This window comes from Gymnodraco acuticeps, unplaced genomic scaffold, assembly GCF_902827175.1.
Source record: "Gymnodraco acuticeps unplaced genomic scaffold, fGymAcu1.1, whole genome shotgun sequence".
In the NCBI taxonomy this organism is placed as follows: domain Eukaryota; kingdom Metazoa; phylum Chordata; class Actinopteri; order Perciformes; family Bathydraconidae; genus Gymnodraco; species Gymnodraco acuticeps.
The window spans coordinates 494,664-509,267 of NW_022992177.1; the positions used below are offsets into that span (position 1 = coordinate 494,664).

General features: G+C 40.7%; 1 protein-coding gene across 1 annotated transcript; it reads left to right on the plus strand.

The window, feature by feature from the left end:
- Positions 1-313: 313 nt before the first annotated feature.
- LOC117538959 (1-phosphatidylinositol 4,5-bisphosphate phosphodiesterase zeta-1-like) lies at positions 314-14,573 on the plus strand. Its single transcript, XM_034204970.1, is given in 11 exon segments — positions 314-503; positions 2,088-2,289; positions 3,908-4,052; positions 4,344-4,496; positions 5,981-6,163; positions 6,310-6,469; positions 7,733-7,849; positions 9,696-9,853; positions 11,525-11,651; positions 14,115-14,264; positions 14,491-14,573. Coding segments are annotated over 11 exon segments (1,668 nt in total).
- The last annotated feature ends 31 nt before the right edge of the window (positions 14,574-14,604 follow it).

Here is a 14,604-nt window from a genome sequence, read left to right on the forward strand (position 1 = left end):
TGTATATTTTTAGAGAGCAGGTGGTGTGCTATTTCTTTGAAATACGTACAAGATGACAACGTTAAGAATAATCTAAAGTATAGTGCTGTAAAAAAAGACCTAAATTCAATGCTTTCTTCTTTCAAAGACTATCATGGCAAATATTCAGCCTGGCTGCAGACATACGCTTTAATACATTATTAGTAGCCTTCTTCTCTTTTCTGAATTTGTTCATTTAAAACTAATTTGACTTTTCAAGAATATACTTTAGAATACCAACCAGGAATTGACCACAATGGGATTAAGAGGTTATGGTAATTGTGTGCAGGAAGAGATGCAGAGAGGCAAGGCCCCCCCTTCAAGGAGAGCTGAAATTCAGCATCTGTATCAAACCTACTCCTCAGGACAGACTATCTTACCTGCCTGTGCCCTCCTCCGTTTCCTCCACAAAGAGCAGAACGAGCTCACAGCCAATGAAGAGAAGGCAGACAGTTTGATTGATAGATATGAGATCGAAGAGACAGGTAAGCATAGGGAGAGATGTGTACCATGTCAGGCTGCTTCTTCATAACATTTGTAAAAAAACATCCACTCTTAAAGGCTTTGTCATGTAATGGTGCTAAATTAGTTAAAACAGAAGTCAAGGCTTAAGCTTCAATGATGCCAGGCGGACAAAGTGATTTGCTGTAAGTCGTGAGGCAGGGGGTGGGAATGACAGAAGGAACATTGAAGATTCTGGCACGTCTGTGGACTAGTAGACCAGATGTTTCTAGGGCCCAGTGTACTGCTGGCTAATTCACAGCATCACAAACAACAGAAGGAAGAAAAACAACAAGACGAGTTTCACGTCTGGGCTGCAACTAAACCATATTTTTTCACTTAGGACAGAGTTTCGAGAAGCAGTTTTGAGCTTTTAAAATGCCTTGTGGGGAATTCATCTAAAATGTAATTCAGCTGAATGTAAACTGACATCTAAACTTCAGAATGTACGCCAGTTCACATATTATCTCTTAGTTCAGCCAACTTTAAGCAACCTATATTTTTAACAGCAGACATTTTGACTTTGACAGAAAAGTTACAGTTAAAACAAATTATCTTAACAAGGTTTTAGTCCAGTATCAAGCATCAAAATATTCCACAACAGTGAGCCAGCTGCACAATACCAGGCACCAAAAACTAGTTTACAGTCGTTTTTAATGTTAACTATTACACCTGAGACTATCATGTTAAAACTAATTCAGCTATGTAAAAAAAAATTCAGAACAGTGATTTAATATTTCTTACACTACCGATCCGTGGGAGTTGATTTGATTGATGATTCATTTTAATTGTAATGTTAATCTTGCCAAGTCAAGTCAATGGCGGTGGTGGCGAAGTCGATAGGGACTTGGCTTGGCAACTGGAAGGTCACCAGTTCAAGTCCCAGCAAGACCAAGTGCTACCGAGGTGTCCCTGAGCAAGGCACCGTTCCCTACACTGCTCCCCAGGCACCATTCAAAATGGCAGCACACTGCTCCTAACACTAGGATGGGTCAAATGCAGAGAAACAATTTCCCCACGGGGATTAATAAAGTATATCAATATCATTGTTTACTGAAGTTGTTGCTCCATTTTGAAGAAGCTATATGCTACACTAGTGGCTATAATAATATGTAAACTGAACCGTTGGATGGATTGCACTGACATTTTGTACAGACATTAATGGTGCCAGAGCATGCATCCCACTTTGGTGGTTTATGACTAAATACCAGGAAAACTAATGACGTTCCCGTCAGCCTCAGCTGTGCAATGTATTTGGTTAAAAATAATCAGACTTTAGCATTCTAACATGCTAGACAAAAATAGTGAACATGGTAAGCGTTAATCCTGCTAAACATTGCCATGGCTGCCAAACACAGAACGTTAGCATAGCATTGTGTCATCTGCCTCACAAAGTTACTGGCATGTCTAGACTCTTAGCTTAGATATTCATTTGATTTGTTTTAATATTTTAAGACAAGGATAGAGCTTTTGTTTTAGATGGCTGGTGTAGTCTTTAATTAACCAATGCTGATTTTAAATTGTCGCTAAAAGTGGTACTCTGGCTCTGCTCAATCCTTCTCTTCCAGCCAGAGAAAGCAGATCCATGACATTTGAAGGATTCCTGAGATACATGGAGTCTAAAGACTGCTGTGTGTTCGACCAGGCCCACACTTCTGTGTATACATCCATGGACCAGCCTCTCACCCATTACTTCATCTCCTCATCACACAACACCTATCTGACTGGAGATCAGATAGTAGGAAAGAGCCATCTGGATGCCTATGTGAGGTAGGACTACAGGATTAATCTGTATATGAAGCCAACATGTACTAATCTAATGGAATCTTTAAAAAGCATTTCATTTATCTGCTATTTAATTTAAGTCAACACTACTGATAAGGCCAATTTAATCACCATTTAGCTCTGATATTTATCTAAAACAGCTCTCCATGACTATTCCTTTCTTTCGAAGGTCTCCCCAGACCTACATGTGTGTTATCAGGATTCTCTCATTTCATTGACCCACTCATGCTGAGGCACAGTGAAATTGCTGTGGTCCCTTTATGGGACAATGGAGGTGATTACAAAAGGGGCTGATGGAAGCAGAAGTACCGTATTTATGGTCCCTGTGAAAGTGCTGAGCGCTGAGGCCGGCTGGTGGAGTGAAACCCTCCAATACAGCGGCCTGGCAGCCGGGGTTTACTTCGATAATGAAATGATCATAGAGAGGAGAACGAAGTGGCAGGAGTAAAAAAGAGTCCATCCCATCTATCTCACAGGTGGGAGGGGGAACACAATTACCACAGTTATTTGTTGGATAAAGAAATAAAGAATTCACAAGAGCCTATATGCTGACAATGAAACTTAAGCATGCAGATTTGTTTATGTTAATAATCAAATCACGGTAATTTTTTGTTGTAGATTATCAAAATAGGATTGAATAAGAAATAGTCTGACATTATTGTCTAACTTGGAGGATGAAGATAGCTGTTTTTTTTCTCAACATGCTTTCCACATTAAGCTGTACAATTCAAGAAAACGATAAAAAAAGGATTTAATCGAGAAGACAAATGACAAAACAGCCAAAATGTAATGAGATTAAATAAACTAGATCAAAAGTAATTTACCAGATGATTTACCCAAATGCAGACAGCAATCATATTGTGACAATATGATGCTAATTTGTTCACAATTGCAATGTTTTTTTCAAATGCAACTCTGCCATGCATGAACTAAGAGCAATACGATCATAATGACATTTCTGTGACCAAAGAGAAAGAACAGCCTGGACTCTCAACTGTTGAAGAAACTCACAGCAGATACACATACTGTACAAGTGTGTCATCATAAAATGGCAACAAGCTTGGGAAAAGATTGGATTTACCAACAAGCAGAAATATCCAGGGTGATATAACTTTGCATCAGGGTTGCAAGAAAATGTATCATTGCCCGCACGCCTGCTGTGAAAGTGGTAGCACTTCTGTCCAATTCCAAGAGAAAGCTACATGAATAATTAATATCAGCACCAAGACAAATTCTGTACTGCATAAACTCGACCATATTTTTTGTATGCACAGAAAACACAGAAATGGAAAGCACAGAAATGGAAATGTAACAGCACCATTTAAGGAGCAGAAGCGGAAAAAGCTGTTTTGATAAATAATGACAGTGCAATGTTTGCGATACATTATTTATTTCCATGTATTATGTACATTATACTTTGCAGCAATTTGTCATATGCATAAGAGTGGTTATGACGTCTTGAATCTGCGTGTTGAAAGGAATCAGCTAATTTCAAATTCCTCACGCTGTATAAGTGCTTATCTTAGTTTCTACAGCTCAGTGTGTGTGCAAGTGTCTTTATATGCATCAGGCATTTATGTGTGTGTGTGTTTGTGTGTCGCAGTGCTCTGAGGAAAGGCTGCCGCTGCCTGGAGATTGACTGCTGGGATGGGCCGGATATGGAGCCTGTAGTCTACCATGGCTACACCCTGACCACTAAGATACTCTTTAAGGACGTCATTACCACTGTGGAGCAACATGCCTTCGAGGTAATATGTTGTAGTATGTTACATGATATATATTTCCGGCAGTGGTGCCTCGGGCGTCTCATTCAGTGGAAGCTCCTGTTTCTGTAGCCTCTGGGAGCCTACATAAAAACATTTGCTCTAATTAATAGCCTCTCTGATCAAAATGCTTTGCCTGCAAGTAGTCTTTGATTCAGTTCATTTATCTGTGATGTGTCGGGAGAATTAAGAGCCTGCAGAGAAAGCAGACAATCCAGGTTGATGCTAATTCTTGGAAATTGTGATTCCTTTTTTGATGTGATTATTTCTTGACAGGTGTCTGCCTACCCAGTGATCCTGTCGTTAGAAAACCATTGCTCTAAGGAGCAGCAAGAAGTCATGGCCAAGTACCTTGTCTCTATCCTGGGGGAGAAGCTGCTGAGAGCTCCCTTGGATCACCTGACCACTGGAGACCTCCCAAGCCCAAACGTAAGAGCTGAGAGTGGTAAATCTGAAGCAAAATCTGTGTTTTATTTCAGAGCTATAGTGTTTGTATGTCTAAATCATCATCGCCTGTCATGGCAACGCAAAACAAGGAGAAAATAAGACCTTTCGGTGGTCACCAAGGGCCTCATTAGTCTCTGACTGAGCCTTCCTGTGCCTCTCCTCCTCTGGGATGCAGGGGCAAATGGACGTCTGGATTTTGCAGGGCTCTTTAATCTCAGGGATTCAAAACATCGAATGTGAGGTAGTTGAACATGGAGAGTGTCCATTATTTTGAACATGAAGAGGTCCTTGAGCTGATTGTTCATTTACTGATTACCCTTTTTGGGTTCTGACTCTGAAAGCATCTGGCCCGACACTTCACTGAGCGACTGGCCTGAAACATGCAGGGAAGTCACTGCTATTGAATATGAAGAGGAGGATGAAGGGTTTTTTCTCTGCTAGGGGATGAACGTGTGCCGTCTCTATGGAGTTTCTCTGCTGCTTCTGGCTTCTACTGCTTGGGATTTTGCTGCAACTAATGAGTTGTGTTTTATCCTGAGAGTGCATATAAGATTTTCTTCCCCATATCGTTCTGACTCAGGAAGTTGGGGCTCAGATAGGAGCCCCAGCACTAATGGTCTCATCTTCACTGTTAACCCCACAGCAACTTAAACCAAATCAGAGTTCATGTGCAACATTCATGCAGCTTCACACCCAAGTTACCATCCAATTATGAAAGTGCTACTGATATAAAACTCTGAGAACTCTTCATTACCACATACTCCAATCTGACCACTTAGATCAACGGTTTGGAAATCAGTTATTACTCTACTTTATTCAATTTTTACAGTAAACATGGGCAAAATCATCTCCTAAATTACATCAACACAAGCAAAGCCTCTGTTCCAGCCCTCCTATCATTTAGAGTAACTGCAATGAAAAATGAAAGAGTGCAGAGCCAAAGGAAGCTCTGAATCGTATAATTTCCATGCTATATGGACTCCTAAGGGTTGTTAATGTTAGCAGAAGTGTACATATTTTGCATATTTTGCCTGTGCACACAGAGAAGTTGACAGTGTTACTTCCTGCCGTGTGGCTCACCATGGGGCTGCTTCCAGGTCCAGACCAGAATGTTGTTGTATTTTTTTACTTCTAGCATATTGCAGCTCATCTGCATAAGGAGCCCTCTATGGTAAAAGCAGATTTTAAGACTGGTGGTGAAATACAGCAGCATATGTGTGATCCACCTGCTGCGCATATGCACTAATGTGGATTTGGCAACAGAGTGACTCTTTAAAGAATACATATCAGAGAGTAGGCATTTTTTTACGTTTGTTTCCTAAGTTTGCGGATGCAGGAACAGGGACAGTTTGAAGTTTGTTTGACTGATGAAACAGTGTGATGAATGAAGGTGCCTATGATTAAGGTACCATTGCTTTATTCACGATTGAACTCATGCTCTATGTGTATTTGTGCGGGAATAACAGGACCTGAAGTATAAGATCCTCATCAAGAACAAAAAGCTTAAGCCTCACATTAACACAGAGGGCCCATCATGCACAGAGACAGAGGAGAGTGTAGATGAGGGCGAGGAGGAAGATGAGGATGAGGAGGACGAGGATCTTCAAACCAAAGCAAAGTTCTGGTCTTCCAAAAAGTTAAAGATAAAAGTAAGTCAGATAGATTTAGGAAAAGCTTTCTGGTATACTGCAATCATAAGATGATAAAGGTACAGTTTAACTCTTGTATTTTATACACTTTGCTCCAATTTGGTGAACACACCTTCTGTCTTCCTCTCTACCCTAAATGTGATGAGTAGAAGGAGAAGGTGGCAGTAGCAGAGGCTTTATCTGACCTGGTCGTGTACACCAAGTCTGTGAAGTTCACCAGCTTCAGTCATTCAAAGGACAATCAGAACTACTGCGAGAACACATCAATGGCAGAGAAGAAAGCGCGCAAGCTAGCCAAGGCCTCAGGTAGAATCTTTTTTATGGAGTTTAAATGATGGGAAGGAAAAAGAGGAAGCCCGGCTGTACAGTAATAAAGACAGTGAATAATGGATTAAGTATTACAAAATCTAATTCTGATGAGCACAGCAGATTCACATGATTTAAAATGACATTCAGCTCAAAGGAGAAGTCTCTGTAGATCCTCTTTGGACGACAAATGCAATTACATCTCGTGCCATAAACTTATTTAATTGCGAAGGCATATTGAATATGACATATGCGAGATAGGGGAATACTTTACAGGGAATAAAGCAAAACAGCACAAGCCCAGAAATGTGCATTATGCGCTCACTGTTGGGGAAGTGGAGCAGCCCACAGAGGCTCGAATCAACTGATAATCAGTTAAACTGCCATCATGCTGCGGTGCGGCAGTATGTTAGAGAAACTGCGATGTGGAGAAAGGAAATCTGCTGCTGCAGAGGAGGAGTGACATTTTACAGACATACAACTGTATTACGAGCTTGTAGGAAGGGAGCATGAACAGCCTCGGCAATCTAAAAATCGTGTAGTCTCTTGTCATCCTAAAGCCCTGCTGGGAAACACACAGCCCTGCTGCGATCACACAAACGCTGAAGCCGTGTGCATCTTTTTCTCTAGTCTATCCAAATGGATACAATTATACAGGCTTTAGAAACCTGATCAGGACAAACTTGCTCTTTTTCTGGTATTTTCTTCACATTTCCATTTGACATTAGGCTTAAGTAAAACGATGAATAATACTCATACGATCCTTTTTCACTAATCAGTAAAGTTAACAAAAAAGAGTCAAGAATCATTCACGTAATGTCAACATTTTCAGAAAACTGAAATGTGTATTATTGGAATTATTAAATGGGCCCTATTGTGCTTTTTGGGTTTTTCCTTTCCTGTAGTGTGTTATATAGGTTTTTCGAACATGTAAATGGTTTCACTCCCACACACTCCCCACTGCCTGAAACGCTTCCATTGTAGTCCTTTGTTTACTTCCGTAACACTTGCGATCTATTGGCTAGAAATCCAACACATTGTATGTGATCGGCTAAGGGGTGGGACATCTCTAAGCGGTTGACCAATCACAGCAGAGCCGGCCAGTTTACCAGTCAGAGCAGACTGGGCTCTGGTTTTAGACAGAGGGTGTCTGGTGTGGATGGTATCATGGGAATTATATCTGTATAGGCTTAAGCTGTGCACTGTGTCATTATTGTGTCAGAGGAGACATTTGACCTGTGATTGTTGTGCGTCCTCTCTCAGCTGCAGCCTTTGCTCAGCACAACCAGAGGTTCCTCAGCAGGATCTACCCCGCAGGCTCCAGGACGTCGTCCTCCAACTACAACCCTCAGGAGTTTTGGAGTGTCGGCTCACAGCTCGGTGAGTCGGAGAGGGCGAGTTTATGCCTGCCTGTATGCAAACAGAAGGCATGACGTAAAGGTTCATAATATGCTCACATGCATATACACGCATACATTTATTATAAGTAGCAAACAATGCTGTAAATTGTAACACATTTCCAAACTTAGAAGATTAATGCTGAGCGATAGGCATTATTTATATATTTTTGTCAAAGATTACATTTTTCACATTTATCACATGAATCTCCCGCCCCTGACACACAAGCAGCGGTTTGATTGGCTAGAGCTTGTACTGGCATATGATTTGATTGGCTGACGCTTCCACCGAAAGCTTCAGAAGCTTCAAAAGTTGAACATTGCTCAACTTTTGCAGCCTGAAATGCCAGGAAAGCTCCGCTCTGCTTCCCACAATGCAGTTCGGCGAAAAGTGACGTCACCCCATTCAAAGTGAATGGGCAGACGTGTTGGAAACAGTTTTTGAAGCTGTCGAAGCTGTAGTGTGGACGGGCCGTTAAACTAATTGTAAGTAACTTCATATATTAATTTAACTATTATGATTCATTTTTTTTTGTTAAGAATTCAACCCTAAATTCAATTCAAAAAGGTAATGAAAGATAATGAATTGAATTCCCTTTGTGTGAGCAGTTTCAACAACAATCACAAAAGTTCTCCACACACTGAGCAACCAGCACAATTAATTATAAGCTTTAGAAATGAACGGAAGTGCAGCCAGAAACTCAGAATTGCCAAATTTTAAAAAGGACAACCTGTCCAAGTGTCCTTTCGATAAGCAGTGAAAAGAACATTTCATTCCAGTTCACAACCTGAGCACCTCATCTGTGTTTGCCCCGAAGCAAGTCCTCTCCTGACCCTATCACACATTTTCTAAATTGATTTGCACTCCCTGTGTATTTTTTCTCACTCACTTTAAACTCCATCCTTGTCTGGGTCACGGCATTTTTTTTCTTTTCGTTTTCATTTCTTTAGAGTCAAGCCTGATAATTGGGCTTGACTCAACATGACTGTGCTCCTGACAGTAACTAAATTCATTCATGAACTTGACATCCTCAAGCCTTCTGGCAGTGCATGATTCCCCTTGAACTTAAAGTCACCACCTCCTCTCTGTCTGGCACTTCCCTGGCTGGTGTGCCTGTCACCTCGTCTGTCTTTACATGCGCCTCATCCGTCTCCATCGCTCAGTCAGCCAGACACTGATTCTGACACGCAGCGCTGCTGATCGCTGAGCACACCGTCTACGTGCTCCGGTGGCAGCTGTGCAGATGGTGAGACCTTTTCACAGTTGCAGGAGACTGCGGTACAAAGCATCAGAGCATCAGAATACATGAACACAACATTCACTGGGACCCTTTCACATGCACCTATATAACAATATTTAGAAGGTAGCATTGCAGGGTTTTGTTAGGACAAAACTAAAAGTGTTTTCCATCATTTATCCATGTCGACTCACAAGTGCAAAATCCAATCCAGCAGATATATCTTTATCTGTCAGCAGGATTAGGCTACATGTGCTGCTTTGTTATCCGACAATCTAGTCAGTGAAGACATGATACGCACACATGCCAAAACAGAGCTTTGCACTCCAGAAGACTCACTACAGGCGCACTTATTGCACAGTTGGTGATTTAGAATGCGTCCCTGATGCAATGTACGCTATTGTTGAGGAAACATTTCAAGTTATTGTATAATTTAGCTCCCTCCTGCAGAACAAGAGCCTTAAAAGAGAGAAGGTACGCAGGAGATCATCTCACGCTGTTCGTTGCATTTTAACAAGCTTTAAGGTATTCTTAACTGTTTCTACAAAAAGAATACATCCCTTTTTTTCAATGTCCCATGGTGTTTTTCAGTGGCTCTCAATTTCCAGTCTCTGGGCATGCCTATGGACCTTAATGACGGCCGTTTCCAGGACAACGGGGGCTGTGGATACGTCCTGAAGCCGCCGGTGCTAATGTCCAGTCAGGAGAGCTTTGATCCCAGCCTCAAACCCACACACCTGCTGCTCAAGGTACAGCCATGAAGCCCTGAACGCTCAGTAATCCACTCAGGGCGGATTTATGGATTAAGGTGTAATGTTAATGGACTGTGTGTGTGTGTGTGTGTGTGTGTGCATGTGTGTGTTTGTCTATGCCTCACAATATACACAGCTTGTCCTACTCTCAGCCTGAAGATAAATGCTTTCCTGCCGGATGCTGTGAACCAGCAATAATGTAAATCTCCCTGAGAGTGTCTGCATTTAATTAGATTATGTCCCTCAGAAAGTTAAGGCAATAAAGAAATAAGGGTGATATAATGCAATTAGACCTGGGGCACAATTAATAAGTCATTATTTTTTGCATATTAGGGGACAGTAATAGCAGCACTTTTACTGAATCTAAGCCACATAACAATGGATGGATGAAGCTGTAAAGAACACAGTCACATCTCTTTAGTGTGCCATCAGGAAGACTGTCACACACTAACTCTTCTAAGCCCAATTATGGAGATACAACAGTTCCCTCTTATGTAAAACATTATTGTGGGACTTAGAGACATCCGAGGCTTTGTACTGCAAAGACAATATGTGGAATTGCCTGGGATCACATGGGACTCATACAGACGTACAGCAGAGGAGGTCGACGAGGGAATCATAGTTACTCTGCCCGAATCAGAGTGGTATGAACAGCTATGAATCATAAAGAAAATCCCTCCTTCAGAATTACAATAACTGACCTTTAAAATGACTGCAAATGTGTTTGTTTTTCAATTGGATCTGCAGCTATTTCCTCAATTGATTTAGCTCAGTCAGTATTGCAGTTGTTAACCTTTTACAGATATTAAATATGATGCTAAAGCCTATCAGACAGTATTTCAACTTGGTTTTGCTGTTTTCTGATGAAGGATATCAGACAGCAGTTCATGAGGATGCATACACTTACATTCTGAAAGGAGTATGCACACACACACACTTTTCACCTTCAGAGCAAAGTGCATGAAATATACATGTGATGCACTCCCTTTTTTTGGTACCCTGGGATAAACCCTACCTATATTTATTCACCTCATCATTCTGCATTATTTGATCACTTCAGGGGAAATTCTGCAATCTTGACTCAGCTCTGAACTCAGAGTCACGAGGAGCAGTCAGTGGTATAACATAGAGGGTTGAGTTTTCAATCTTGAAACGGTAAATTATTCATCTTCTCAGGAAAACAATATGTTTCCCTTGAGCTCTCATGAGCCTGTTTAGCATAACACTGTCAACTACAAACAATGGACAGCTTTTCAATACAAATTGCAATTCATGTATGAAGTATAACTGCAAACCGTTCTTTACTGTTGTAACCGTTGATGAGCAAAATGCATGCTCTTTGTAGAGAGGAATGGGACTGTAATTTTGGTCCGGACACTGTAAAGCTCCATCAGTGGCAAGCCGGGCATGTCGTGATAAGTACATGCAGGTTGTCTTTGATCAGAGCCGGGGAAGGGAAGGCTCAGTGTGAGAGGACTGCAGATAAGCCAGCCTCTCTCCAGACTTGTGTAATTACAGCCCTCTCCCCTCTCGTCTTGTTTCCACTCTAACTGGCACTCCTGTTTTCTTATTTGTTGTATCATGTACTGTTTTTATTCCTGATAACAATTACATTCTCAAACACGCCCTGTGTGACCACCAGCACTGCATGTATGTGTTTATCCACAGGTGTTCAGCGGGTCCAACTTACCCATCTCCAGGAGTGGAAAAGCTCTGGACTCCTTCGTCACAGTGGAGGTTTATGGGACCTCATCTGACTCGAACAGAAAACACACACACACTGTCAAAAACAACTGTAAGTACTGAAACACCAACTGTATGTGACCTTGTTGGGAGATCAAGATATATCTTGATTGTTCCACCTTCATTTTGTAACTCTTTTATATTTTTCCCTTCATTTTTGTATCATTAATTATGTTTTCAGAAGCTAAAATTAGTTTTTTGTGTTTGTGAGCCATAATTCGAATTATTCTGAATTTTGAAATTGCATTAATAATGGAAGATTGGGAATAGAAACACCAGACAAAACAAAAGACAGTCTAAAGTCATACTAGCAGAAATGGGAGGCTGCAATAGGCACAGCAGTGCTTTAGGCTAATTGAAAAATTGGCATGATTACAAGCCAACAAGGAAAAAGCTAACATGCTGATGTTGAGCAGATATGTTTACCACGTTGGTTTAGCAAATTATAACTAATGCTAATTAGCAATAAATACATACTGCAGCAGAGGCTATTTGAAATGACATTCGTTTTGGAGGTATTTGGTCATAAAACAAAGTGTTTTGTGAGAACATGATGGGTATCAGCATACTGTAGGGCAATGTGTCTAATCCTTCAAGGAAACACATGGAAATCACCATATCTGGATTTTGTCATTTTTTCGATGACAGCATTTTCACTTCCTTTTAAATCTATTTTCCAGTGAGCTGCAGAAGCTTCTGAGAAGTGTGCTGATGAGTTTTTCAAAAATATAGAAGTGGATTTCCTTTGAAGAGAAGTCTGTCATTCACTATGGATATGACTGGAAACATGGAGCTGACAGTCACTGCACACAGGAGGAAGAGCTACAGTGATTTTATAACCATAACACCAACTTCAAAATGACTATTCACTCTTTTTTTTTAATGGTGACAAATGTGAAATTGACTGTTTGGCTCCACAATTTAGTGCACAAAACTGTCACCAGACTTATCCATTCTGGAGGTTTATCCTACAGGTGTCCTAGTTTTTGACAGACGACTACAATTTCAAATGATACTCACTATAGAAAATAGAGTTTGTTGCATTTTGCTCTGAGCTTGTGTTTTTGAAACGGGCACCATGAAAATGAATATAATATCAAGAGGAAATTGATGAGATACAACGGTGTATTGTTGAGGGAGGGAGGGAGGTGGAGAGAGGGGGAGGGTGAGATAGTAAAGGTCCTAGAGGGCGCAGAGCATTTATTCATGGGGATAAATCATAAAATCATTTAAAACTATGTAACAGATAAGGTCACTGTTGGAAATAAATGAATGTGGGTTTGGATACAAATTTGAATGTAAGAGGAACTCGGGAAAATTGTTTTGAATAAGAAAAAGATTGAGAACTGCAGCAGAGATGACTCATCAGTTGTCTACGTGTGCTCTACTCATCTGTCATTGTAAAATTGCAACAAAAAATTATATTATTATAATAGGTTTTCTGTTGTGGGTCTGATAATCATTTATTCACTCTCCGGATACCAAAGTAATTTGTCGGTCAGCTCCATACTTTAGTCCGGACTGATTTGCAGACGTTCAGTCCCCTGCAGGATGAATTTTAATAACTTAATAGATTTACTTTTTTCTCCCTTACCAAGCATGTCTGACTATACATTTAAATACCAGATAAAACTAATATCATAACCACCAGTATGTACTTTGTGTTTGGTACTAATTAGCAAAAGTTAGCATGCTTAAATGCTAGACTAATATGGTGAACATGTTAAATATAATACCTGGTAAACATATAAGTATAAGGTCAATAAGCACCAAGTGCAGACTCACATAATTGCTAGCATAACTGTTGGTATAGTTTAACAATAAGCTAAGACAATGTTTCACACCAGAACCCCTCTGACTCGGATTCTTACTCTTACTTTGTGGAATATATAACACTTTCTGTACTTGAAACTAAAGAATGTATTATTTTAATATCACCTTCTCGAAACGATTTTTTTTTTAATTTAACTTCTTTATACTAGTGTATTTTCTTACCTACAGTTAAAAGCTACAAACACAACACTGACATGCTACTACCATAATCACCCTATAAGGTGGTAAACATGGGTTAGCGTTCATTTGGATTTGTGTTTCTGGCCACCAGGTGGATATGAGATGAATATTTACTCTAAATTTGACCACCAGCTCCTGAGAAAAATATCTTGTCGTTCAGCTGCTACTTACTACACTATGTTCATCAGCTACATGAATTGCTTACTTGTCTCTAGGATGTCTAATTATGGCCTTTTAATGTACAGTTGATTTTTGAAATAGTTTCACTAAAAATAACTTCCTGGCCCAGTGAACCATGGCAGTAAAACTTGGGGCCGTAAATCCAAAACAATCAGTTAAAAAATGCATAAGGGTTGTGTAATGATTCTCTGTTGGTTCATACGAGTGAGACCTTTGACAATACAGATGGTAATTCAACCCATTATTGATTTGAGTGGTTTTAACTAAACCCAATGATGCTTATTGATTCTAACAAACTGGTTCCTTCTCATTACCCTCACAGCGCTGAGTCCTTACTGGGATTCTGCCATGAACTTCAGCATCAGCGTCCCGGAGCTCTGCCTCCTCCGCTTCTGTGTCCGAGAGCAGACCGGCCTCCTCAGCAGTGAGTTTGTAGGACAATACACGCTGCCCTTCACCAGCCTGAAGAAAGGTGAGCCACAGAGACAGGGGTGGGGGGTTGGGAGTCAGACAAAGGGCTAAATTACATCAGGTGACATTGTGTGACCATCATTGTATTTCCTCTCACTCACCGTCAGCATTCCTGAAGGTCAGTTGGGTTTAAATGGAAATGTTTCTGTGTTTTTGTATCATGCTGGTGTATTCAGGTGCTATACATACGTTTGTTTTCTCGCCCCCCCTTCCTCCTCCACCTCCAGGCTACCGATGGGTGCCTCTGCGGTCCCGAGACGGATGCAGCATGGATCCAGCTTCCCTCTTCCTCTTTGTTTGGTATTCCTAAAATAAGTTCTCCATATCAAACACACACACCC